Here is a 24,067-nt window from a genome sequence, read left to right as displayed (position 1 = left end):
TTTTAAACTTATATAGACAGAAATAATATCTAACTAAATTTCTTGATGTAAACTAAACTATTAATATTTTTCTACAGATTCCTTCTTTAGTCATGGTAACAGTTTTCATGGTGCAGGTGGCCGTGGCAACAAGTTTGCCCAGATGCGTTACAGTTTAAGACTCTTGAGAGCCATGGTCTACCTTGAGAATGATACTATAAACAAGGATCTGTGTGAAAACGGAGCAATTCAGCAACTAATAGGTAAAACATAACATGTTTCTGTCCTGATGAAAGTAGGATTCTTATAAATTAGAAATTTTGTTTTAAATGTTTTTCTATACATTTATTTTGTCTGATAGCTGACAAACTCCTGAATATTTCTTGATTTTTGTTTCATACTATTGGTATAAATTAGTTTGTCTTTACTAAAACATCGGGATTACTTATCCTTTAAACATTTGTTTATTTAATTCAGATATGGTTTCATTTAGGATTATCTTTATCCTTTTTTTAATTGACTATTGTTATGTCTCATTCTGTTAGTAGTAAGATCACCATTTTTTGGCCAGGCCTTTTGGAGTCATTTTAAAAGAGGAAAACATTACATTTTCCAATGCATTTGGCATACCAGAACACTGGTACACTGGTGTATTCAGAAATTTACATAGGCTTTCTGGTGTGAAATATCAGGATATCCTTAATTTCTAACTTAGAGTTGACAGTGCCAAGTCACTTTATCCCCAACATTCATACATGTGAGCTCAAAATTGAGTTCTCAAAAAATTGAGAACCCCTAAAGTTAAAACTTTATGCCTTTTATTATTAAAAAAATAATAAATAGTTCTCTGGCCCTAACCTTTCCTGACTTTGAGGAGTAAGACTTATATTAATCATATTCATGTTCAGTGACTGCCACATGGGTAAGTGATATAGTTTGCTGGATGTCAGTTAATTATAAATGCTTACTCAAAAACTTTCTTGTCTGTTAAGACAAGTGCCCACTCTTCCATCAGTAGTAGATTGGGATGAAAGTGAAAGTCACTCAGTCATATCCTACTCTTTGCGATCCCATGAACTATATAGAGTCCATCGAATTCTCCAGGCCTGAACAATGGAGTGGGTAGCTGTTCCCTTCTCCAGGGGATCTTCCCAACCTAGGAATTGAACCCAGGTCTCCTGCATTGCAGACAGATTCTTTACCAGCTGAGCCACCAGGGAAGCCTGGATCGGGGTGGTACCCTCTAATATTATTACAAATAAACCAAATGAGGATTTTGAAAAAAAGGGGCTAGGCAAAAACATTCACTGTATTGATGAGTTTACTTAGGATGACCAAACCTGAAAGTAGATTTTATCTCTTCTGTGCACATTTCATTATGTAGAATTCAATGTTAAGGCCCCAGCCTAACAGGATGAATACAGTTTTCCATATATCCAGGAAGAAGTCTTAATCTTACCTGGGTGGTAAGTGGGGAAGGAAAAGCAAATAGCAAGGGTTCTTTTCTTCTTAGGACCTTATCCCTTTATCTTGAAAGAAACTGATCTTTATTATGTGAGTTCCTAGAGGTAGGGATCTTCTTTTACTGAGTCTAACAGAGGGCTCCGTAGTAGTAATAAGCTCAACAAATAGTAATTGTATTGTAAACACAAATGTTTATACACCTGTTGTCTAGGCACTGATGTCATAAATATGTATAGAGCAGAACTCTCAGGACCTTGCCTTAATGGAAACAAAAGGAAAGATATATGTCATAGAAAGATAATATGAGTTACCCTGCACCATCAGTAAAGCACCTAGTGAGTAGTACAGAGAGTAAATGGCACAGGGTAGTTTTCAAGGCTGGGCAATCTTAACAGGAAACTTTATGAGTAAGGGTGTGAAGGTAAGGCTGTTTCAAGAGGAAAAAAGAGAAAGAAATGGTCTTTCACACAAGGGGACAGCATTAGCAAAGACACGAAGCCAAAATATACATGATAGTGTGTTCAGAGATAGTTTAAGTGGAGTCAAAGTTTTATGAAGATAAATAATATGAGATAAAGTTAAGTGTTAAGTCAGAGGCCAAGCTAGAAAGAGTTTTGAATGGCAGATAATAATAGACTTTGAACTTCATCCACTTTAAGCACAGGGAGCTATTAGTAGTTTGGATTAAGGAAGTTATATATACAATGCTATTTTAGAAAGAGGAAATACAAAAGAAATATATCTAATGATTTAAAATAGGACACAGGGAGGGTAAATGTAGGGAGTTAAAGAATAAATATTAAGAAAATAATTCAGTATTAACATTTATTACAGATAACAGAGAAAGTGACATAGCTGTACACAGATAGGAAGAAGAGGAGTTAATCTAGAAAAGAGAAGCAGACCTGAGGCAAGCCAAGTTGGATTCCTAGAAGGTGTCCTAATAAGAGAATATAGGCCTTCTGTCCATGGCATACCTTTGCCCTGGCCTCCAGCACACTCAACTAGCCTTCCTAGACTCTGATCCTTCACCTGTAATCCTTCACACCATAACAGGACCAAGAACTGTCCCTTCAGGGACAGCTATGGAAATAGGCTATAGTTTCCATGGCCCTTTTACTTTGAAACATAGCTCCACACCTTGCTGTTAATGCTAATTCCCTTTGATTGCCTTTAAGTGAAGAAAAGTGACTTTTGTTCCTTATATAAAGTTTAAAGGAGAAGTCCTTTTTGAAGCAAAATGTTCTTGTGAATGACATTCCATCAGTGTAAGTGACCGTTTTCAAGTCTTTTAAAATTTTGATTGGAAGCAAGGGAGAACTTTTAAAGGACATAGGGATATTGCTACCTCAGTTGTCAAAGATGCCTTTGGGTAGACATAATTAGACAACACAGAAAGCAGTAACAGAAATAGAAAACATACTTAGGGCACTCTTCCAAATTGACCCTGTTAATCATAAGGACAAGAAGAGATGAGGCAAGCTAAGATCAGTATTTTGGTCATATATTTGCAAAGGCATGTATCTTTGCCTCATGAAACTGCATATTTTTAAACAGTTTTGTTTTCTTGGTGAAGTATCAGGTTGGAGAAGGCTGCTTTAATAATATTCAATTAATTATGTACTAGAAATTCTATATATATCAGAATATTGATTATATTGAGAGCTCAAAGAATCTATGTATCATCTATCTACAGCTTCTAGGAAACCATGCAATGAAAATAACCCTTTTAAAGATAGTTCTAGTTGAAATTTTATAAGAATTTCAGAACAGTAATTGATCAAAATAAAAATACAGTGTTCAATAACTTTACATTCTTTAACTTTCTTCAAATCAGGAATCTTTAAAAATACAATAAGCAAGTATAATGATAAGGAAGAGGCCATTCTTCTGGAAATTCAGTCTGATATTTTACTTATTTTGTCTGGTCTTTGTGAATATCATATTCCTGGGAAGGTATGTATGCCTGTGAATCATTGTTCAGATCTTTCAATCCCATAACATTAGGAACTATTTCTTAGTAAATGTCCATAAATGTTGGTGTTTTTTAATCTTACGATAATTACATAAAGTATATAGATTTAAGTATATAGTTCGATTTTGACAAACATCATCCATTTAACCAATATCCTAATTAATATATAGAATTTTTTCTCTCTATAATCCTTTCATGCTGCTTAGCAGCCATGCCCCTACTTGCCTCTAGGCAACCCACTGTTCTGATTTCTATCTTCATAAATTAGTTTTGCCTATTCTTTAACTTTATATGAATCAGTTCAGTTCAGTCGCTCAGTCGTGTCCGACTCTTTGCAACCCCATGAATCGCAGCACGCCAATTATCTACCCTATTAGTTCTGGTTTTTGTCACCCAGCACCATTTCTGAAATATATCCATGTTGTTGCATATATCAATAATTCATTCCTTTTTATTGCTGAGTAGTATTTCATTGTGTACCAAAATTTGTTTCTCTATCCCTTGATGATAAGCACTTGGGCTGATTCCATTTGGGACCACTATGTTTAAAGCTTTAATTAAAGTTGCTGTACTAGTCTTTTTGTGGGAAAAAAATGCTTTCATTTCTCTTTGGTAAATACCTGGGAGTGCAACTGATGAATCATAAGCTAGGTGTTACATTTTGAAGTAACTGGCAAATAGTTCTCCAAAGTGGCTGTACCGTTATAAATGCTATTTTGTGTTTGAATTGGGTTCGTATCTAAAACTAAAAGTTAAAAAAGAGTTTAATTCCTTTTGATCTTTTTAATGCCTTAGAAAACTCTGAGTCTCAGAGATTAATAACTTACATAATAATACAGATTTGGAAATAAAAAAATTTAAAAATTATGAAGGCTTCAGTACAGTGATTTGAGGGAGAAGCAAAAAGAACAATAAATACATACTTAGCTCCAAGCTTTGGTGAAACTTCTTATATTCTATCATCTTGTGCCTATGTTCTTCTGGAAAATACTCATAGTCTTGCTTACTGGGACCCAGAATAGAATAACAGGACTATAAGAAAGGTACTTAGTATGGGACAAATATTGACTGGTAATAACGTTATATAAATTATTAAAAGTTTTAACTGCTATTGATTATTTCTCTCTTGGAAACATTAGAAAATCTTCCATAATAGAATTTTAACCCCTTAAATTAGTTGTTGCTATCTGGTACTTATCTGACATTATGTTAGACTACATTCACTACAGTGTGAAAAAAAAAAACCATGAGACAAGTCTTATGGGTTTTTTCTTTTAAAGAAAGAGAAAGAGGAAAAATATAAATGGGCATTAAGTTGGCATATTGATTGGTATCCTCTCTTAAAAAATGATCAACTTTACAATAATTTGTCTTAAGTTCCTGAGAAAAGTGAGTAAAAATTAAAAAAACAAAATTACTGTACTGTATTCCTTGCTGAGATAATCCCATGGACAGAGGACTCTTGTGGGCTACAGTCCACAGGGTCACAAAGAGTTGTTCATGACTGAGCAACTAAGCATGCACATACACACTATTTTCTTAACAATGTTGTATTTTCCTAGTTGAACAGTTTTATGGGACAGGATGAAATGGGAAGGGAAATGAGTATTTGTTTATTTCAAGAAATAATTGTAAATAAATCTCTTAGGAAATTTTTGGAACTGGAGGAGTGGATATAATTCTTCATGTAATGAAAACAGACCCCAAGAAGATACAGAGTGGATTAGGCTATAATGTACTTCTTTATAGTACATTGGACAGCATTTGGTGAGTATGGCTGTGCCCACAGTAAAAGAAAATTACCTCTCTATCTATGTATCCATTTTCTTCCCTCAAAACTGCAGAAGAAAGACAAGCCTTTTTCTTTTCAATAGTCCAAAAATGACACTTACAAGTATACCTTAGAAAGTAGTCTTGTCCATCACTCAAATATAAAAACCATTCTTGTATCTAAACTTAGATCCTTATATTTGTGATTTGAATGCTTTCCATTTTGGCCTGGCCTGGGAAAACACAAGCATCTACTGTTACTCATATAGTATTCTTCATATCCTTCAAAAGGATATGAAGACTCTTGAATTCCTCATTCATCTTATTTAAAGAGTTGAAAACCAATTGATTAGGTATTTCCTAGTCAATATTATTTCCCAAAAAGTTTAGCATCCCAAAGGGCAAATAATAAATAAACTGCTTTTCTTAACATCAATTTATGAAATTTTGTCTTGGGGGAAATTACTTGAGTTTCATATATCATTAACACTTATACATTTCTTTTGTTCTATTTGGGTGGAATTCATGAGAGATTTGTTTAAGAAAAAAAAAATCCTCATGACTAGAGACCTAATAGATGTATGTAGAACATTCTGCCAATAACAGCAGAAAACACATTTTTTAAATCACTGTAATATTGTGATTTATAATTTAAAAATTTACATTTGGTCCATTTCTAGTACAGAACCCCCCAAACTCTTATAATTTCTTAATAAGAGCAATGAGAACATCTTTTGTTACAATATTTGGTCTTTTATTTTTAGTTCCTATAAAACTTTCAGAGTAATAAAGGTGAAAGTAGTATCTTTCTTTATTCATAACAAGCGCCTTTCAACTATGTCTGAATTTATGGTACTAAGGTGATTTTTGGAAATCCCCTAGATAACCACAGGATGGGAGCCTGGTTGCCAGGGAACTAACTATATAGTTACTTAAAGGTTGTAACTTTCAGCTCCACCCTCAACGTCCAGGGAGGGGAGAGAGACTGAAAATTGAGTTTAATCACCAATGGCCAGTGATCTCATCAGTTATACCTACACAATGAAGCCTCTATAAAAATCCTAAACCATGAGATTGAGGAACTTCCAGGTCAGTGAATACGCGGAGTTGCTGAGAGGGGCATGGAAGCTCCAGGCCCCTTCCCTATATACTTTGTCTTGTTCATCTCTTCCATCAGGCTGTCCCCAAGTTATATTATCGTATAGTAAACTGGTACTCTAGTAAGTAAGCTATTTTCCCGAGTTCTGTGAGCTACTCTACATCTGGTTGGTCAGAAGCACAGGTGACAACCTGGACTAGAATCTAATTTTGGGGGGAGGAAAGCAGCATGATCTTGTGGGACTGAGCTCTTAACCTGTGAGACTGGATGCTGACTCTAGGTAGTAGTTTCAGAATTGAATTGAATTGGAGGATACCCAGTTGATGTCCACTGCGAATTGAAGAATTGTTTGGTATAGAAAAAACCTACACACTTGGTGGCCATAAGTGAAGTATTTAGAGTAGTTTTGAGAAGAGACACAGAGATTTTTGTTTGTTTGTTTTACAAGCACATATGGCACATTCTCTAGGGTAAGTCATGTACAAGGTCACAAAACAAGCCTAGACAAATTTAACAAAATGGAAATCATTCTTTTCTGACTACAACTGAGTTCAACTAGCAATCAATAACAAAAGGAAACCAGAAAAATCCACAAAAGCATGGAAATCAAACAACACACTTTAGTATAACCATTGGATCGGAGACAAAAACAAAAAGGAAACTAGAAGATATCTCAAGGCAAACTAAAATGAAAACACAACATACCTAAACTATTAATAGAAATATACAATCTACCAAGACTGAATCAAGAAGAAATAGAAAGCCAGCACAGATCAGTAACAATAAAGAGATTAAATCCATAATCAAAAACCTCCCAACCAAAAAAGTCCAGGTCTGGAGAGCTTCGCATGTAATCTGTACAAGGCAAGGATGCCCACTCTTACCACTTTTACTCAACATAGTACCATAAGTTCTACTCAGAGCAGTTAGGCAAGAAAAAGAAAAAAAAGCATCCAAATCAGAAAAAAAGGGTAAAGTTTGCATCTGTTTGCAGATTACATGATCTTAATATGTAGAAAACACTAAAGACTCCACCAAAAGACTGTTAGAACTAATAAATGAATTCATTAAAGTTGCAGGATACAAAATTAACATACAAAACAATTGCATTTCTATATACTAGTAATGAACTATACAGTAAAGAGGAAATTAGAAGCAATGACATTTGTAATTTCTAAGAATAAAGTTCTTAGAAATCAACATTAACAAGAGGTGAAAGACATAGTGGTGCAATCACAAGCGATATGGAGGCTCCTCAAACAATGAAAAATAGAGCTGCCATATGGTCCAGTAATCTCACTTCTGGGAATATACCCGAAAGAATTGAAATCAGTATCTTGAAGTGATAGCTTCATCCTGTGTTCTATGCTGCGCTGTTCACTGTGAATAATTATTCACTATTCACAATAGTAAAGATACAGAAACAACAGAAATGTCCATCAGATGAATGAAGAAAATGTGTTATGTACATACAGTGGAATATTTCTCAGCTTTAAAAAAGAAGGAAATCCTACCATTTGCAACAACATGGGATACATTATGCTAAGTGAAATGTCATTCAAAGAAGGATATCTCTTATACATAATTTCTCTTAAACACTGCATCTAAAATAGTCACAAGTGTAAAAGTAGATAATAGTATGTAGTATGATGGAGTATGTAGAGTGATGGAGCGAGGGAGGCATGATGTGTTGTTCAATGGATTTAAAGTTACAGTCATACAAGATTAGTAAGTTCCAGAGATCAGATCTGCAGTGTAGCACACGGAGGAGCCTGGTGGGCTACAGTCCAGGGGGTCACAAAGAGTCAGACACGACTGAGTGACTTCACTCACTCACTCACATTGCACATAGACCTACTCTAGAATATAGTGGCTAGAGTTAAGGTAAGATGTTGTGTACTTAAACATTTGTTAAGTGAGTAGATCTCATATGTTCAATGGTCTTATTCCCCCCACCAAAAAGAAACACCAACAATAAAAACACACAAAGGGATATAAGGAAACTTTAATAGGTAATAAATGTTTTTATTACCTGGATTGTGATGATAGCAACACAAGTATTTGCATATGTCCAAACTCACCAAATTATATACGAAACTATATACAGATTAAAAATTCCAATTATACTGCAATAAACATGGGGGTAGTAGGGAAACTCTGATGAATATTACTTTCCAAAGGATAAAGTAACTAGATGTATCCCCTGGAAATTCTCTCGTTTTATACAGAGCTGGAATAGTCAGCTCTCTTCCAGATAAACATGGGCAATGGGGCTAATCAATTATCTAGTTTCTTTTTTACTACAGAGAAGGATATAGTGATAACATGATAACCTGATCTTTAGTTTCAACAGCAAAGTCTTATTGACCAAAGTGCTGTATTAAGCATAGTAAAAAGTTCAGACATGAGTATTGAGTACCTTCCTATATACCAATATATTGGGCTTCAGTGGTTACTGCAGAAAATAACTTGATGTTTTATCCCTTTTTTATTTGATATCTCAAAATTATACTAAGATAAAGATAAATGACTTTATCTGTGTCTTTTACTAAAGCACAACTTCAAATACCTTTGTATAATAGATTAGTAATAAATAAGTTGGACATGAGTTTTAGCAAACTCTACTGCTACTGCTAAGTCACTTTAGTCGTGTCCGACTCTGTGGGACCCCATAGACAGCAGCCCACCAGGCTCCCCAGTCCCTGGGATTCTCCAGGCAAGAACACTGGAGTCAGTTGCCATTTCCTTCTCCAATGCATGAAAGTGAAAAGTGAAAGGGAAGTCGCTAAGTTGTGTCCGACTCTTCGCGACCCCATGGACTGCAGCCTACCCGGCTCCTCCATCCATGGGATTTTCCAGGCAGGAGTACTGGAGTGGGGTACCATTGCCTTCTCCTTAGCAAACTCTGCTGTTGCTGCTAAGTCACTTCAGTCGTGTCCGACTCTGTGCGACCCCATAGACGGCAGCCCACCAGGCTCCCCTGTCCCTGGGATTCTCCAGGCAAGAACCTGGAGTGGGTTGCCATTTCCTTCTCCAATGCAGGAAAGTGAAAAGTGAAAGGGAAGTCACTTAGTCGTGTCTGACTCTTCGAAACCCCATGGACTACAGCCCACCAGCCTCCTCCGTCCATGGGATTTTCCAGGCAAGAGTGCTGGAGTGGAGTGCCATTGCCTTCTGGGAGATAGTAAAGGACAGGGAAGCCTGGTGTGCTGTAGTTCATGGGATCGCAAAGAGTTGGACACAACTTAGCAACTGAACAGCAGTAACAACAAAGTTCAGTGTTTAATTGGTAATACCAGGCATCAGATCTTTTTCCTTTTCTTAGAAACTTAAATGAGTGAAGTTCTCATCTATTCCTTTGCATCATGAAAGGACTTTAAATATTATCAAACACTTAGTTCTATATAAGTATCATATTTCTCCTTCATTCTGTTTACATGATACATCACGTTATATTTCTTGAATAAGCCTGACCTGGTTATGGTGTATTATGTCTTTATTTTTTATGTTGCTGGATTCAATTAGCAAATATTTTTAGATTTGGGGGAGAATACCATGTTAATGTAAGTTTAATATTTCTTTTTTATCAATATTCCCTGAATAGTTTTGGAATCTAGTTTATTTTGACCTCAGAAAACAAGTTTGGAAGTATTCCTTCATTTTATTTTCTCTAGAAAGAGTTTGCATAAGATTGTTTTTATATCTTTCTTAAATAATTTGTGGAATTCACCAATTCGTTTTCCAGTTGAAAAGAAAACTGGAATTTTCTTTGTAGAAAGATTCTAAAGTATAGGTTTCATTTCTTTAATATGTATAAATATATTAAGATTTTCTACTCATGCATAGGTTCTGATGTCTTTTTATAGGGACTTATTTTGTCTAAATTTTTGTTATTTCCTGCTATGTGAGCATTTATAATATCCTCTTAGTATTTTTAATGTCTGTAGGATATAAAGTGATGCCTTCTTTTCCTTTCTTGGTATTAGTCGTTTCTGCCTTCTCTCTTTTTCCTTGATGGGTTTCACTAGGGTTGATCGATACCAATATTATTAGTCTTTTTAAAGAATCAATTGTTGCATCATTGTTTCTATGCTATTTTGTTTTTCTATTTAATTAATTTTGTGGAATTTTTTTTCATTCAATTTTATCTTTTCTATTTCTTGAGATAGATGCTAGGATCATAGATTTTTCAACTGTTCTTCTGCTCTAATATATCCATCTAAGGCTGTAAATTCTCCTGTGAAGCCAACAGGGTTCCATATGCTCTTATCATTAAATTCAAACTGTTTTCCAGTTTTCATTGTGATCTTCTTTTCAATCTTTGGGAAATTTAGAAGTATATTATTTAATTTCTGAACAGAGAAGGATGTTCTATTTTTTTCTCTTATTATTACAATAATGCTATGAATTAAAGAGGCAAAAGACAGGCCATGATAGGCATGAGAGAGTTACTACCTCAAAAGTGGGAACAAAATAAGTGTGACTCATACCCATAGGTGGTAAAACTTGAAAGCACATGAGTGAAAGAGGCCAAGCTGATGGCCTTTATGCACCAACCCTCACAACCACCACTACACACAACCACCATCACAAAACAGCCAGCAGAAACAGGTCTCTCTCTTTTTTTTCCCCAAGAGGGAGCCATGTTAAATAATTATCATATTATTTTTGAATCATAGATAAATACCATGTTAAATAGAAAAGAGATTTCAATTGACCCCAGCAGGCTTGCCATTCCTGGGAAGACTAGAGGGAGATTGGGCTCAATTTACCACCACCACCAGCAGTGACTTGTTCAGCCCATGTCTGTTGCAACCCAGGAAAACAGTGAAAGGAAACAGTGAAACCCTGGCAACAACCTCAGCCCCTCACTCCATGTGAGGCACTTCACAGCAGGCACTTCAGCAAATAATCTCATGCCAAGATAAGATGTAATTAAAAGCAATTTAAAAAAGCAAGTATTTCAGGTATGCCAGCACTGTAAAAGACAGTAAATGAATAAAGCTTGAAGAAATAGTTAATAGAGCAACCAGAGGAGACCTTTAGGAATAATTAATTTTGGGAAAGCAAAGGAGAACATTGCATCTACAGAAAAAAGGCAGCAATGAGAAACAATTGGGATTAGTTTTTAAATAGTTGAAATTAAACTACACTGGCAAAGTCTCTTCAAAGTTCAATTTTTAAGCAAAGAAATAAACTGATTTGAGAGAAGGAAGGAAAATATTCTTTGAGAAGATATTTTTGATAGAAATAAACTCACAAATTGAATTTAACAATAAAGCCTTGTTAAGTTATTACCTTCCTTTTTATTTAAGGTGCTGCATTTTGGGATGTTACCCCTCAGAGGATTACTTTCTTGAAAAAGAAGGCATTTTTCTCCTTTTGGATTTATTAGCAGTAAGTATAATAACTGTTTAACAAAAATTAAATATGTCTTTATTAGCTCTTTACAAACTGAGTATCACAGAACACTACTCTGTGATTAAATGTGCCCCCAAATAGTGTTTAAATGTTTGTTTTAAACAAAAATCCCTCCTGGAGTTCCATAATGTGCATTGGCATAATAAAGAGTCTGAAAATTCCTCCAGTGAAGAAATTGGTTTACTTAGATGAATGTTCCCAAACATATGACAGCAGGGAATTTGTTTTATGTGGATTTTCCCCCACAAAATTAAAGAAACAGCTAGACTACTTCAAAGTCAATAATCATTTACTAATAACTTCTAGCTTGACAAACAAGGAAAGATCAACATTAAAAAAAAACAACTGTGTGATTTGTAGGTAATGTGTGTCATAGAATAATCCAGAAAGGCTGAGAAGAATGGCAAAGACTCTCATTTATCCTTACAGTAATCCCCTCCTAGCCTCAATAAGTGTGTCCATAGTTAAGATAATATAAAGAAAAAGTATACTTTTGTTTCAGTAAAACTCTGAGAGAGATTCTCATGCAGAGTTCTAGGTATGTCACTGCCTGTGATTGCCACCATTCTTGATATTATTAACAGAATAACGAGCCTACTTTAACTTAGCAAAGATACTAAACTTATTTGTGTCCTTTCATCTCTGTGAAAGAAAATTAGTTGACACCAGAGATGATAGCAAGCTCATTAGATATAAAACACTACAAACAAAAAATAAGTAAATAATAATTATAATAATAAAAATAACCCACCTTGAATGAGTCATAAGCAGAAACCCTTTGAAAGTTCAGAAAATTGAGCATAATACAAAGGATATATGCATAGCTCTACTTGCTGCTAAGTCACTTCAGTCGTGTCCAACTCTGTGCGACCCCATAAACAGCAGCCCACCAGGCTTCCCCGTCCCTGGGATTCTCCAGGCAAGAACACTGGAGTCAGTTGCCATTTCCTTCTCCAATGCATGAAAGTGAAAAGTGAAAGTGAAGTCGCTCAGTCGTGTCTAACTCTGTGCGACCCCATGGACTGCAGCCTACCCGGCTCCTCCGTCCATGGGATTTTCCAGGCAAGAATACTGGAGTGGGGTGCCATTGCCTTCTCCACATAGCTCTACTCAGGCAGACCTAAACGACATATATCTCACCATGTTTCTCTGACTAGAGTATGTCTAGAAGCACATGGTCAGTGTCAGGGAATTCTCAAAGCTACAAAATTAATTTGGCATATCTTCCTGGAATGTAGCTTCTACTTAATATTTGGAAGTAAGGAATGATATTGTGTGTGTGTGTGTGTGTGTGTGTGTATATATATATATATATATATAAAGTAATTACAATTTATTTTAAAAATTAAAAGACATTTCTTACTTATATTCATTCTCCTTCACCATTAGGGTTTCTGGATGGAAAGATATGAAGGCTGGTAGGAGAAGCGATATAGCACAGTGATTGTGAGCACAGACTGGAATCAGTCTGATTGAGGCCTCTTGGAGTTGTTAGCTGTGTAACTTTGACAAATTATTTAACACCTCTGTTACCAATTTCTTCATCTATAAAATAGAGATAACAGTATTATCTACCTCATGCATTGTTGCTAGGATTGTATGAATAATTATGTGCATGTGTGTATACATTTACATGCAGTGGTTTGAATAGTTCCTGACATATTTTTGCTGTGTTTTCTTGAATGTAATTATTAGATTGTACTGAATGAGTTCCAGAAAAACATCTATTTCCGCTTTATTGACTATACCAAAGCCTTTGACTGTGTGGATCACAAGAAACTGTGGAAAATTCTGAAAGAGATGGGAATACCAGACCATCTGACCTGCATCTTGAGAAACCTATATGCAGGTCAGGAAGCAACAGTTAGAACAGGACATGGAACAACAGACTGGTTCCAAATAGGAAAAGGAGTGCATAAAGGCTATATACTGTCACCCTGCTTATTTAACTTATATGCAGAGTACATCATGAGAAACGCTGGGCTGGAAGAAGCACAAGCTGGAATCAAGATTGCCGGGAGAAATACCAATAACCTCAGATATGCAGATGACACCACCCTTATGGCAGAAAGTGAAGAGGAACTAAAAAGCCTCTTGATGAAAGTGAAAGAGGAGAGTGAAAAAGTTGGCTTAAAGCTCAACATTCAGAAAATGAAGATCATGGCATCTGGTCCCATCACTTCATGGGAAATAGATGGGGAAACAGTGGAAACAGTATCAGACTTTTTTTTTTTTTAGGCTCCAAAATCACTGCAGATGGTGACTGCAGCCATGAAATTAAAAGACGCTTACTCTTTGGAAGGAAAGTTATGACCAACCTAGATAGCATATTCAAAAGCAGAGACATTACTTTGCCAACAAAGGTCTGTCTAGTCAAGGCTATGGCTTTTCCAGTGGTCATGTGTGGATGTGACAGTTGGACTGTGAAGAAAGCTGAGCGCCGAAGAATTGATGCTTTTAAACTGTGGTGTTGGAGAAGACTCTTGAGAGTCCCTTGGACTGCAAGGAGATCCAAACAGTCCATTCTAAAGGAGATCAGCCCTGGGTGTTCTTTGGAAGGACTGATGCTAAAGCTGAAACTCCAGTACTTTGGCCACCTCATGCAAAGAGTTGACTCATTGGAAAAGACTCTGATACTGGGAGGGATTGGTGGAAGGGGAAAAGGGGATAACAGAGGATGAGATGGCTGGATGGCATCACAGAATCGATGGATGTGAGTTTGAGTGAACTCTGGGAGTTGGTGATGGACAGGGAGGCCTGGTGTGCTGCGATTGATGGGATCACAAAGAGTCGGACACGACTGAGCAACTGAACTGAACTGAACTGAATGTAGATTAAACCAACCAAGCTAATTATAAATTACAAATAATCTTTAATGAAGTTTGTATATAAACTTCAACCATTGACATTTGCCTCCCTCCTAAAACTGAAGTATGTGGTGGTAGTTTTAGTTAAGTCATATCTGACTCTTGTGACTCATGGACTGTAGCACACCAGGCTCCTCTGTCCATGGGATTTCCCAGGCAAGAATACTGGTGTGGGTTGCTATTTTCTTCTCCAGGGAATCTTCCCAATGTAGGGATCGAACCCATGTCTCCTACATTGCAGGTGGATTCTTTACCACTGAGCCATTAGGCATTCCCAAAGTGAAGTAGAAGAATAAAAAACTGACTTGATTAAGGATTGTGATTAATACAATCTGTTAAAATATTTATTCAGTGTGTAATAACTGGACATGGAACAACAGACTGGTTCCAAATAGGAAAAAGAGTACATCAAGGCTGTATATTGTCACCCTGCTTATTTAACTTATATGCAGAGTACATCATGAGAAACACTGGGCTGGAAGAAGCACAAGCTGGAATCAAGATTGCTGGGAGAAACACCAATAACCTCAGATATGCAGATGACACCACCCTTATGGAAGAAAGCGAAGAAGAACTAAAGAACCTCTTGATGAAAGTGAAAGAGGAGAGTGAAAAAGTTGGCTTAAAGCTCAACATTCAGAAAACGAAGATCATGGCATCCGGTCCCATCACTTCATGGGAAATAGATGAGGAAACAGTGGAAACAGTGTCAGACTTTATTTTTTGGGCTCCAAAATACTGCAGATGGTGACTGCAGCCATGAAATTAGAAGACGCTTACTCCTTGGAAGGAAAGTTACGCCCAACCTAGATAGCATATTGAAAAGCAGAGAAGGAAATGGCAACCCACTCCAGTGTTCTTGCCTGGAGAATCCCAGAGATGGGGAAGTCTGGTAGGCTGCCGTCTAAGGGATCGCACAGAGTCGGACACGACTGAAGCGACTTAGCAGCAGCAGGAGCAGTCAAGGCTATGGTTTTTCCAGTGGTCATACATGATTGTGAAAGTTGGACTGTGAAGAAAAGAGCGTCGAAGAATTGATACTTTTGAACTGTGGTGTTGGAGAAGACTCTTGAGAGTCCCTTGGACTGCAAGGAAATCCAAACAGTCCATTCTAAAGGAGATCAGCCCTGGGTGTTCTTTGGAAGGACTGATGCTAAAGCTGAAACTCCAATACTTTGGCCACCTCGTACGAAGAGTTGACTCATTGGAAAAGACTCTGATGCTGGGAGGGATTGGGGGCAGGAGGAGAAGGGGACGACAGAGGATGAGATGGCTGGATGACATCACAGAATTGATGGACGTGCGTTTGAGTGAACTCTGGGAGTTGGTGATGGACAGTGAGGCCTGGTGTGCTGCGATTGATGGGGTCACAAAGAGTCGGATGCGAGTGAACTGAACTGAACTGAATAATTGCTCATAAAGGTTAAATATTACTGAGAGTTTACTATGTGACAGTGTGTGTGTATGTTAGTCACTCAGTCGTGTCTGACAGTTTGCGACCCTATGGGCTGTAGCCCTCCAGTCTCCTCTGTCCATGGGATTCTCCAGGCAAGAATACTGGAATGGGTTACCATGCCCTCCTCCAAGGGATCTTCCCAACCCAGTGATTGAACCTCTGTCTCCTGTAGCTCCTGGGAAACCCCATATAAGTTATAATAACTCTCTAAAGCAGGTAATATTATCCATAATTTAATCAAACAGGAAACTGATAATGTATGTAATTCAGACCACAGGTTACATGTTTCTTTTGCCATATTCTATTAGCAGTACACTGTAAGAGTTTCTCAACCAAAAATATTTCACACAGAAGCCATAACTGTGTGGACGCCTTTGCTCTACTTGGACTTCTCTAGTGTGCTGCCATCCGTGGGGTCACTAGGAGTCGGACACGACTGAGCGACTTCACTTTCATTTTTCACTTTCATGCATTGGAGAAGGAAATGGCAACCTACTCCAGTGTTCTTGCCTGGAGAATCCCAGGGACAGGGGAGCCTGGTGGGCTGCCGTCTATGGGGTCGCACAGAGTCGGACACGACTGAAGCGACTTAGCAGCGGTAGCAGCAGCATACCTAAATTTTAGTTTACTGAAAACTGTTTGTAGAAAAACAGGAAATATGCTTAATAAGATAATTTTTCTTAAATGCTAATCTACTCTTTTATGGTTGCTGAGTTTCAAACTACAAAATTATACTTCGTTTTGATTTATTTTCACATGTGACTGCCATTTGGAGTTACTATCAGTTAGTCTCTTAATAATAATGAGGTTACAGCAAGGATGAGTCTTAACAAACTTTAATAAACCAGGTAAATTTAAAAGATCCTATAATTACACTCTTATGTATAGCACAGATGACCTTGATCCACTTAATTTCAATATTTCTTTTTCTTATTGAACTAAATCAATGACATTTTTGTTCAGGGTATGTTTATGACTACATCAGAATTATATTCAATCTTTTTATTTCTGTTTTTTAAAAGTCTCTATTGTTTGAAAATGAACTCATTACAATGGTATCTATTTTAACAGGAGATGGTCACAAATCATACTTAGAGTCTTGATTTTATAAGGCAGTCATTTAGGAAAAAACCTACTGATTAACACAATATTTCTCTTTTAAAAGACAATAATTCTTAAAATTTTTATTTTTTTATTTAAAATATATGTATTTATTGCAACATTTTTCTTTTTCTGTTTCCTTGCAAAAGTTAAACCAAAAAAAATTCTGCAATCTAATACTTGGAATAATGGTTGAATTCTGTGATAATCCCAAAACTGCGGCTCATGTCAATGCTTGGCGAGGGAAGAAGGACCAGACAGCTGCTAGTCTTTTAATTAAATTGTGGAGAAAGGAAGAAAAAGAATTAGGAGTAAAACGTGATAAATACGGGAAGATTGTTGGTAAGTGTATTTGTAATTGTTTGTAGAAATAATTATATCCGTATTTTTAGAAAGAGACATTAGGAAAGTATGGGGCCTTCTACCTCTTTGTTTAAAGTTCTTTTCACAGGGGTCTGCAGATTGAAAGAAAACTAAGTAAATTAGTAGGTTCATGTTTTTATAGAATATTTTCAGGAAATGGTATTTGATTATATTCTTTAACTTGGAAAACAAAACTTAACAGGAGCATTTTCTTTGGGTTATCTGCTTTTGTAAGTATTTTCAGTAATATTTCATTTACCAATAAAATTTGAAAAAACCTAAAGCATTTTCTTTGGGTTATCTGCTTTTGTAAGTATTTTCAGTAATATTTCATTTACCAATATAATTTGAGTGCTTAAAAAGTAGAGTGCTTAAGAACAATTTTTCTGGTATTTTGTACATTTCTGTTGATTCTCATTTATAGTTTAACTTTTATGTAAAGGAGGAAACTTTTCTAAATAAAAATAAATCAATGGTCATAAATTTAAATGACTAGACTCTAAATTAATTAAGTTTATAGTACCAGAATTTATATTTCATTTATCTATTCTATAGTGCTATATCGGAGAAGGCAATGGCATCCCACTCCAGTACTTTTGCCTGGAAAATCCCATGGATGGAGGAGCCTGGTAGGCTGCAGTCCATGGGGTCGCTAGAGTCAGACCCGACTGAGCGACTTCACTTTCACTTTTCACTTTCATGCATTGGAGAAGGAAATGGCAACTGACTCCAGTGTTCTTGCCTGGAGAATCCCAGGGACGGGGGAGCCTGGTGGGCTGCCGTCTATGGGGTCGCACAGAGTCGGACACAGCTGAAGCGACTTAGCAGCAGCAGCAGCAGCATAGTGCTCTATTACATTTTCTAAACCTCTTATGATTCTTATTATAATTTTATATGTTAGTATTGTTTATTTTTAAGTGAAAATACTTCCCCTTTAACTCCTGGTGATTTCTCTCTTCAATCCATTTGTATTATTTCTAACTTCTAACCCATAACATCATAAAATAGTTTTTATATTTATAGGATAACATATAGAAACCAAAAGCAAATAGGAGATTAAATCATTGTTAAACTGACATGTTCAGTTTCTGGATCTCAAAATTAGAAAAGTTTTTTATGTGAAAGTTTCACTTTTAAAAAGTAATTTTGTGAAATTTTTATACTTTACATAAATAGTAAAAAATTATATTTTTCCAACAGAATGGGGAAAAATTACTGGTTACTTATGTTTTTAAAAGAGTAATCATGTATCAGGCAGTACTGTATTCTGTTAGTATGATGTCTAGACTAAAATCTTAAAATTATTAATTTACTACAATTTTTATCTGTCCTTTCTATATTTTTATGATATCCATTGATTAGATACAAAGAAACCTCTATTTACTAGTTTTCAAGAAGAGCAAAAAATCATACCACTGCCTGCTAACTGCCCAACTATTGCAGTTATGGATGTTGCTGAGAATATCAGAGCAAAAATTTATGCTGTGTTGGGCAAACTAGGTAAGAAGTTACTTGTCAAATTCTAAAGAGCCTCTCTTTCTTTGCTGAGTATTGTGAATTGATTTCACTTTGGAGTCCGTTTTTCAGACATGATGAATAAAAATCCCTTTATATAGACAAATGCATGTTCCATTGTTATCACAACACAACCAGCTGCCCCTCCTTGAGCTCTGGATTTGGGGGAAGGCATCAGTAATTTTTAAGCTCCCCAGGCAATTCCAGAGTACAGTCAGGATTAAAGACAGTTAGTTTAGATGATTAGACTTAAATACTAGAATTCTGAATCACCTGAGGACTTAACTTCGCTTCTTATTAAGAAAAAAGTCCTCACTCTAAAGACTGTAAAAGTACAGTATCATGGTCCGACCACAGCACAGAAAGCGTTCCTTTTTTAATGACTACATAAGGATGACCTGGCAGAGGTTTGTTACAGGAGGAAGCCAGATGCTCACAGAAGTAACATTTACATAAATCAGGATGAAATCAAAAGGAATCATTTGCATTTTTATGATAGATATATGCCTTTTAGAACTATTTGCTCAGTTAAAGTAATTCTCTCTTTATAAACTTTGTTTAGATTTTGAAAATTTACCTGGCTTATCTGCTGAAGATTTTGTCACTCTATGTATCATACATAGATATCTTGATTTTAAAGTGAGTACCTTCTTAGCCTTTTTATTAAAATCTAGTATGCAAGTCATCAGTTGGGGAAGATCTATTCATATTTGTGAGCAATAATCCACATACTATATAGTTTTTAGTTTTCATTTTACATCTGATACTATTCAAGGAGCATACAATTAATTTATTGGGTATTTCCATGGGATAAGATTTCATCCAACTTTTAGTTTATAAAGGAAGATAGACATTACTGATATAGAAGCCTAATAGATCTTTAAAACATAATTTCTTCTCTTTAAAAGGGTATTTAGAGCTAGAATTGGGACTTCCCTGGTGATCCAGTGGTTAAGAATCCCCCTGCCAATGCAAGGGACACCAGGGATCCCTGGTCTGGGAAGATCCCACATGCCACAGGGCAACTAAGCCTGGTGCCACAACTACTGAGCCTGTGCTCTAGAGTGAGCCTGTGCTTTGCCACAGGAGAATCCACTGCAATGAGAAGCCTGTGCATGGCAATGAAGAGTAGCCCTGGCTCTCAGCAACTAGAAAAAGCCCACACGCAGCAACGAAGACTAAGTGCAGTCAAAAGTTTCAAAAATAATTTTCTTTAAAAGAGCTAGAATTGAATGAATTATTACTTATTAAAATAAATTATTAATACTTATTAAAGTATTGTTTTATCATTACATTATCCAATGGTCAAATATCAATTAATAGTCCTGAGTTGCTTACTTCTCTGGTTATATACTTTTTGGTAAATAAATGCCTTTGAACTTCTAGGAAAGCCTTTTTAAGTAAACATGCTCTTCTAATATTAGTACTATGTATTGAATGCTGTAAATGAATAAATCTCTATTTAAAAAGGGAAAACAAGGCTTAATTTTACCCGTATCCTGGATGAAAATTTTTTTCCTCTAAATTTAAATATACTCAAATGCAGTAATTTCCATATATCCCAGTATATGAGGTGGAGCTACAGCATGATGAAATCAACATATTAAGAGTTTTAGGTCAAGTATTACCTTAGCTAGAAGATGAGGGACAAGGCCCTATTTCTCGGATGACTAGGTACCAGGATTCCAGAAATCTCCATCTTCACTGTTCTATAAATTCATCTTGACCCAGTCTTCAAACAGGGCTTTAGAAAGGAAAGCATCAGTACTTCAGGAGGATGAGAGTAAAGCAACAATTTGTGCAGCTGTGAAAACAGAGTGACTATAAAGGAGAGGGCAGTGATTATGGCAATGAACTACACTTAGATAGTAGAGCCTTCTCTGTGAATACTTATCATTGAAAAACATTAGGTAAGTGATTCCTGAATACTCAAATGTAACTGTTGCCCCAAATCATTCCCAGTGCCACTTATTCCCAAAGAGTAAGTTAGGAAAAGCTGGTTCCGTAAGTGTTAACTTTGGAATGATCACTCAAATACATTTTAGGTTACCTAAAAGTATATCATTTATTTTTGGTTAATTTAACTTGTTTAAACTTTGCTATAACAGATTGGAGAAATATGGAATGAAATATATGAAGAAATAAAATTAGAAAAGCTAAGACCAGTCACCACAGACAAAAAAATTTTGGAATCTATTACAGCAGCATCAGAAAATATTGGAAAGATGGTTGTTTCTCTGCAAAGTGAGATGATTGAAAGCCAAGCATGCCAAGATGTGCAAAATGAACAAAAAGTATATACAAAAGTAAGCCAAAATAATTTCAGTGTATAAACTAGTTGAAATTATCCCTAAGGTATTTGCCTTACTTGTGAATGCTTCAGCACTTAGAGTCATTTTGTGATTTTCTTTTATAGTTACTTTCTGTGTCTTTGTACAGATTGAAAGAAAACATGGAGTGAATAGCTTGAAATTCAATTACTGTAGTCAATGCTGGTCTATGACATTATAATTTTATTTTTCAAGGCTTACATTTCCATTTTTGAAATGTCAGAGTTTCAAAAATTGTGGTCTATTTAAGTGTACACATCTAGAAAATTCTGACAAACAGTGTATCTCTGTGACTGTAAGTTTAACCTCAACGAGAAAGTCGGCCCTTGTCCCTCACTCTGTGACAGGCCCTCACTTGTATGCCAACCAGAGGCACATCTCCTCACCTCAGTGCCAAATCACATGCTGTGAGCACTCTGTAAATGTGCTCTCTGACTTTAGCTAGTCAGAAAAAGCCTGTTGGGAAAATATAAGCCATTTTCCCCCAAAAGCTTTACACAGGTGAGAAACAACACACCTGACGTTTTTGAGCAAATAGGTTAAGTGACTAAGTGAACTTGTCCACCAATGCAGAGATGATATAGACTCCCCATTGCTGCTTGGTGATCCTTTATGACTAAAGTTAAATATTTAGAACTCTTTAAGGTGATTTCCAAAGTGTTTTTCTATTGCCTGATGTTTTCACTTATACTGTTAAATGTTTATGTCTTCCGTCTAGTGGAACTTAGCATCCACTTATAAATTCTGCTCCATCTTAGATACCTCCCTTCTTAAAAGTTTTATTTGTTGGAGAGTTTTTATTGCAATGCCATTTAAGCCATTCTTTTGATCTTTAGTGGAGTATCCCTGATGGAAGTTCTGCTTCTCAGTAGTTATATTGAGTGGCAGTGTTCTGCTGTGTGGACTAGCTATTGCTGATCTGCTGGTTATCGTTGCTTTGTTATCATGGCTCTGACCCCACTTATTTTTTAGCAGTTGTTTAATTAAATACCCTTAGGTTCATAATTTAAGCTTAATAATATACTATATACCAACCAAGGGCATGTGTTTTCTGATTATATATTTAGTGGAGAGTCTGTTGAGAACCACAGTCTTTGTAGTTTGTCAGTAGTATTTCCCAGACTGTAACTCCACAACAAACTCAGCACTCTCACAAAATTGCTTGTCTTGCTGAAGTCATAAATTAGAAGAAGCTCCACCAATATAATCTTGCCTAAACTATTATCAGTGGCAGCAGAAATCTCTTTATTTTCTCTTGTGGATTTGCTGTTGGGTCATTTATGTAACTTGCTCTGGATTATACTCTGTTTTTGCAAGTGATATTTATTTAAAACAGTCTTGCTGAGAACGATTATTGTTATTCTCATATTTTATTTTTTTATAACACCAGTTTTTCATTACATTTCATGGGAAGCAGTTCAAACCTTGGCCACGTAGTGAGGAAAGAATTTTGTTTGTTTGTTTGTTTGTTTTAAGACTTTTGTTATTTAAGTTGTTAAACTCTAATCTTTTTGCTAGTTGGTCTTAAAATTTATATTGGCAAAAACTAGCTCTTTCTTCAAAATAGAGGTATTCAAGCCCTTTGACGAACTCTTACTTATCTTTCTCATTTCAGATACAAGCCACACACAAGCAAAGAGAATTGGCTAATAAATCATGGGAAAATTTCTTGGCCAGAACATCAAATGCTAAAACTTTAAAGGTAGGATTTTTTAAATATTATGATAACCACAAAAAGCAGCCAACTCTGACAGAATTTTTCAGGGAAATATTCATTCACCTTTTTCTGTTGATCTTTCTGTGGGATACCAACACTGTTGATCCTCATTTGCAGTTTAAGATGATAACTGAAACTAAGCATTTTTCACAGTTTCAGAAGATACCACTCTGAGTTTCATTTGGCTTAGCAGGGTGATGCAAGGATGGTGTTCCTGGTTTGCATAAAAGAGATGAGAGTTAGTCAGGAATAAGCAGGAGTGTGCTCCTGCTTTCCATTCTGAGCCTTCTTATTCACTGATTCTGTAAGAAGCAGAGTGAAGGACACAAATAACAACTGTCCATATTGCCCTCTCGATCAAAGATGTTTTCCCTGTGACCACCACAAGAAACATTATATTAAAGATTAAATAGGAATTTGAGAAAATGTGATAACATGCTTCAGCAATAAGCTTGAAAGTAATCTAAAAAGTTTATAATGCTAATTGTTCACTTGAAATATGTAAGAACATCATAGAGTTCCAAAATCTCATTACTTTTTTCCATTTGTGCTTGGGATACACTTTTACATATGTGATAATTTTCCTCTAAATATGAAATCATTAAATGATATATTAGCCCACAAAAATAGTGGAACCATATTAAGATAGGAAAATCAAAATTAACAACAAGCTTATTCAAGATACCATGTCTCCCCCTTCTCATGAAAAGTTCTTCCCAATGTTATTTACAAAATAGCCCCATAACTACCTGTACTTTTAAGGAAGAGTTTATGAAAACCCTTCCACACAGATTAGTTGTTACCTAGGATTTCACCTGTTCTAGTGCCTCAACTATTGAATTTGAAGGTAACTGCAGCAAATTATCAGAGAAGGCAATGGCACCCCACTCCAGTACTCTTGCCTGGAAAATCCCATGGACGGAGGAGCCTGGTAGGCTCCAGTCCATGGGGTCGCTAAGAGTCGGGCATGATTGAGTGACTTCACTTTCACTTTTCACTTTCATACATTG

At 36.0% G+C, this 24,067-nt stretch overlaps 1 protein-coding gene across 11 annotated transcripts in view; it reads left to right on the top strand.

Annotated features, from left to right (window-relative positions):
- CFAP69 (cilia and flagella associated protein 69) overlaps positions 1 to 24,067 on the top strand; it is a 66,800-nt gene that overhangs the window by 34,770 nt on the left and 7,963 nt on the right. For 9 of the 11 annotated variants that reach the window (XR_015162349.1, XM_086396218.1, XM_086396217.1 and 6 more), the window contains 9 exons: positions 78 to 242; positions 3,281 to 3,399; positions 5,067 to 5,185; positions 11,603 to 11,684; positions 17,282 to 17,474; positions 18,858 to 18,995; positions 19,573 to 19,649; positions 21,119 to 21,316; positions 22,956 to 23,042. Coding sequence is in view for 8 of the 11 variants with exons in the window: in XM_086396218.1 (XP_086252344.1) it covers positions 78 to 242; positions 3,281 to 3,399; positions 5,067 to 5,185; positions 11,603 to 11,684; positions 17,282 to 17,474; positions 18,858 to 18,995; positions 19,573 to 19,649; positions 21,119 to 21,316; positions 22,956 to 23,042 (1,178 nt within the window). In the remaining 3 variants the exon portion in view is untranslated. The remainder of the gene's footprint in view (positions 1 to 77; positions 243 to 3,280; positions 3,400 to 5,066; positions 5,186 to 11,602; positions 11,685 to 17,281; positions 17,475 to 18,857; positions 18,996 to 19,572; positions 19,650 to 21,118; positions 21,317 to 22,955; positions 23,043 to 24,067) is intronic. The other 2 variants (XR_015162351.1, XR_015162350.1) reach the window with 1 other exon arrangement.

Source organism: Bos grunniens, chromosome 4 (assembly GCF_055505025.1).
Source record: "Bos grunniens cultivar Pamir isolate PY7600 chromosome 4, Bosgru_T2T1.0, whole genome shotgun sequence".
Lineage (NCBI taxonomy): Eukaryota > Metazoa > Chordata > Mammalia > Artiodactyla > Bovidae > Bos > Bos grunniens.
Note: the sequence above shows the minus strand (reverse complement) of the source record. Positions and strands in the feature narration are given on the sequence as shown.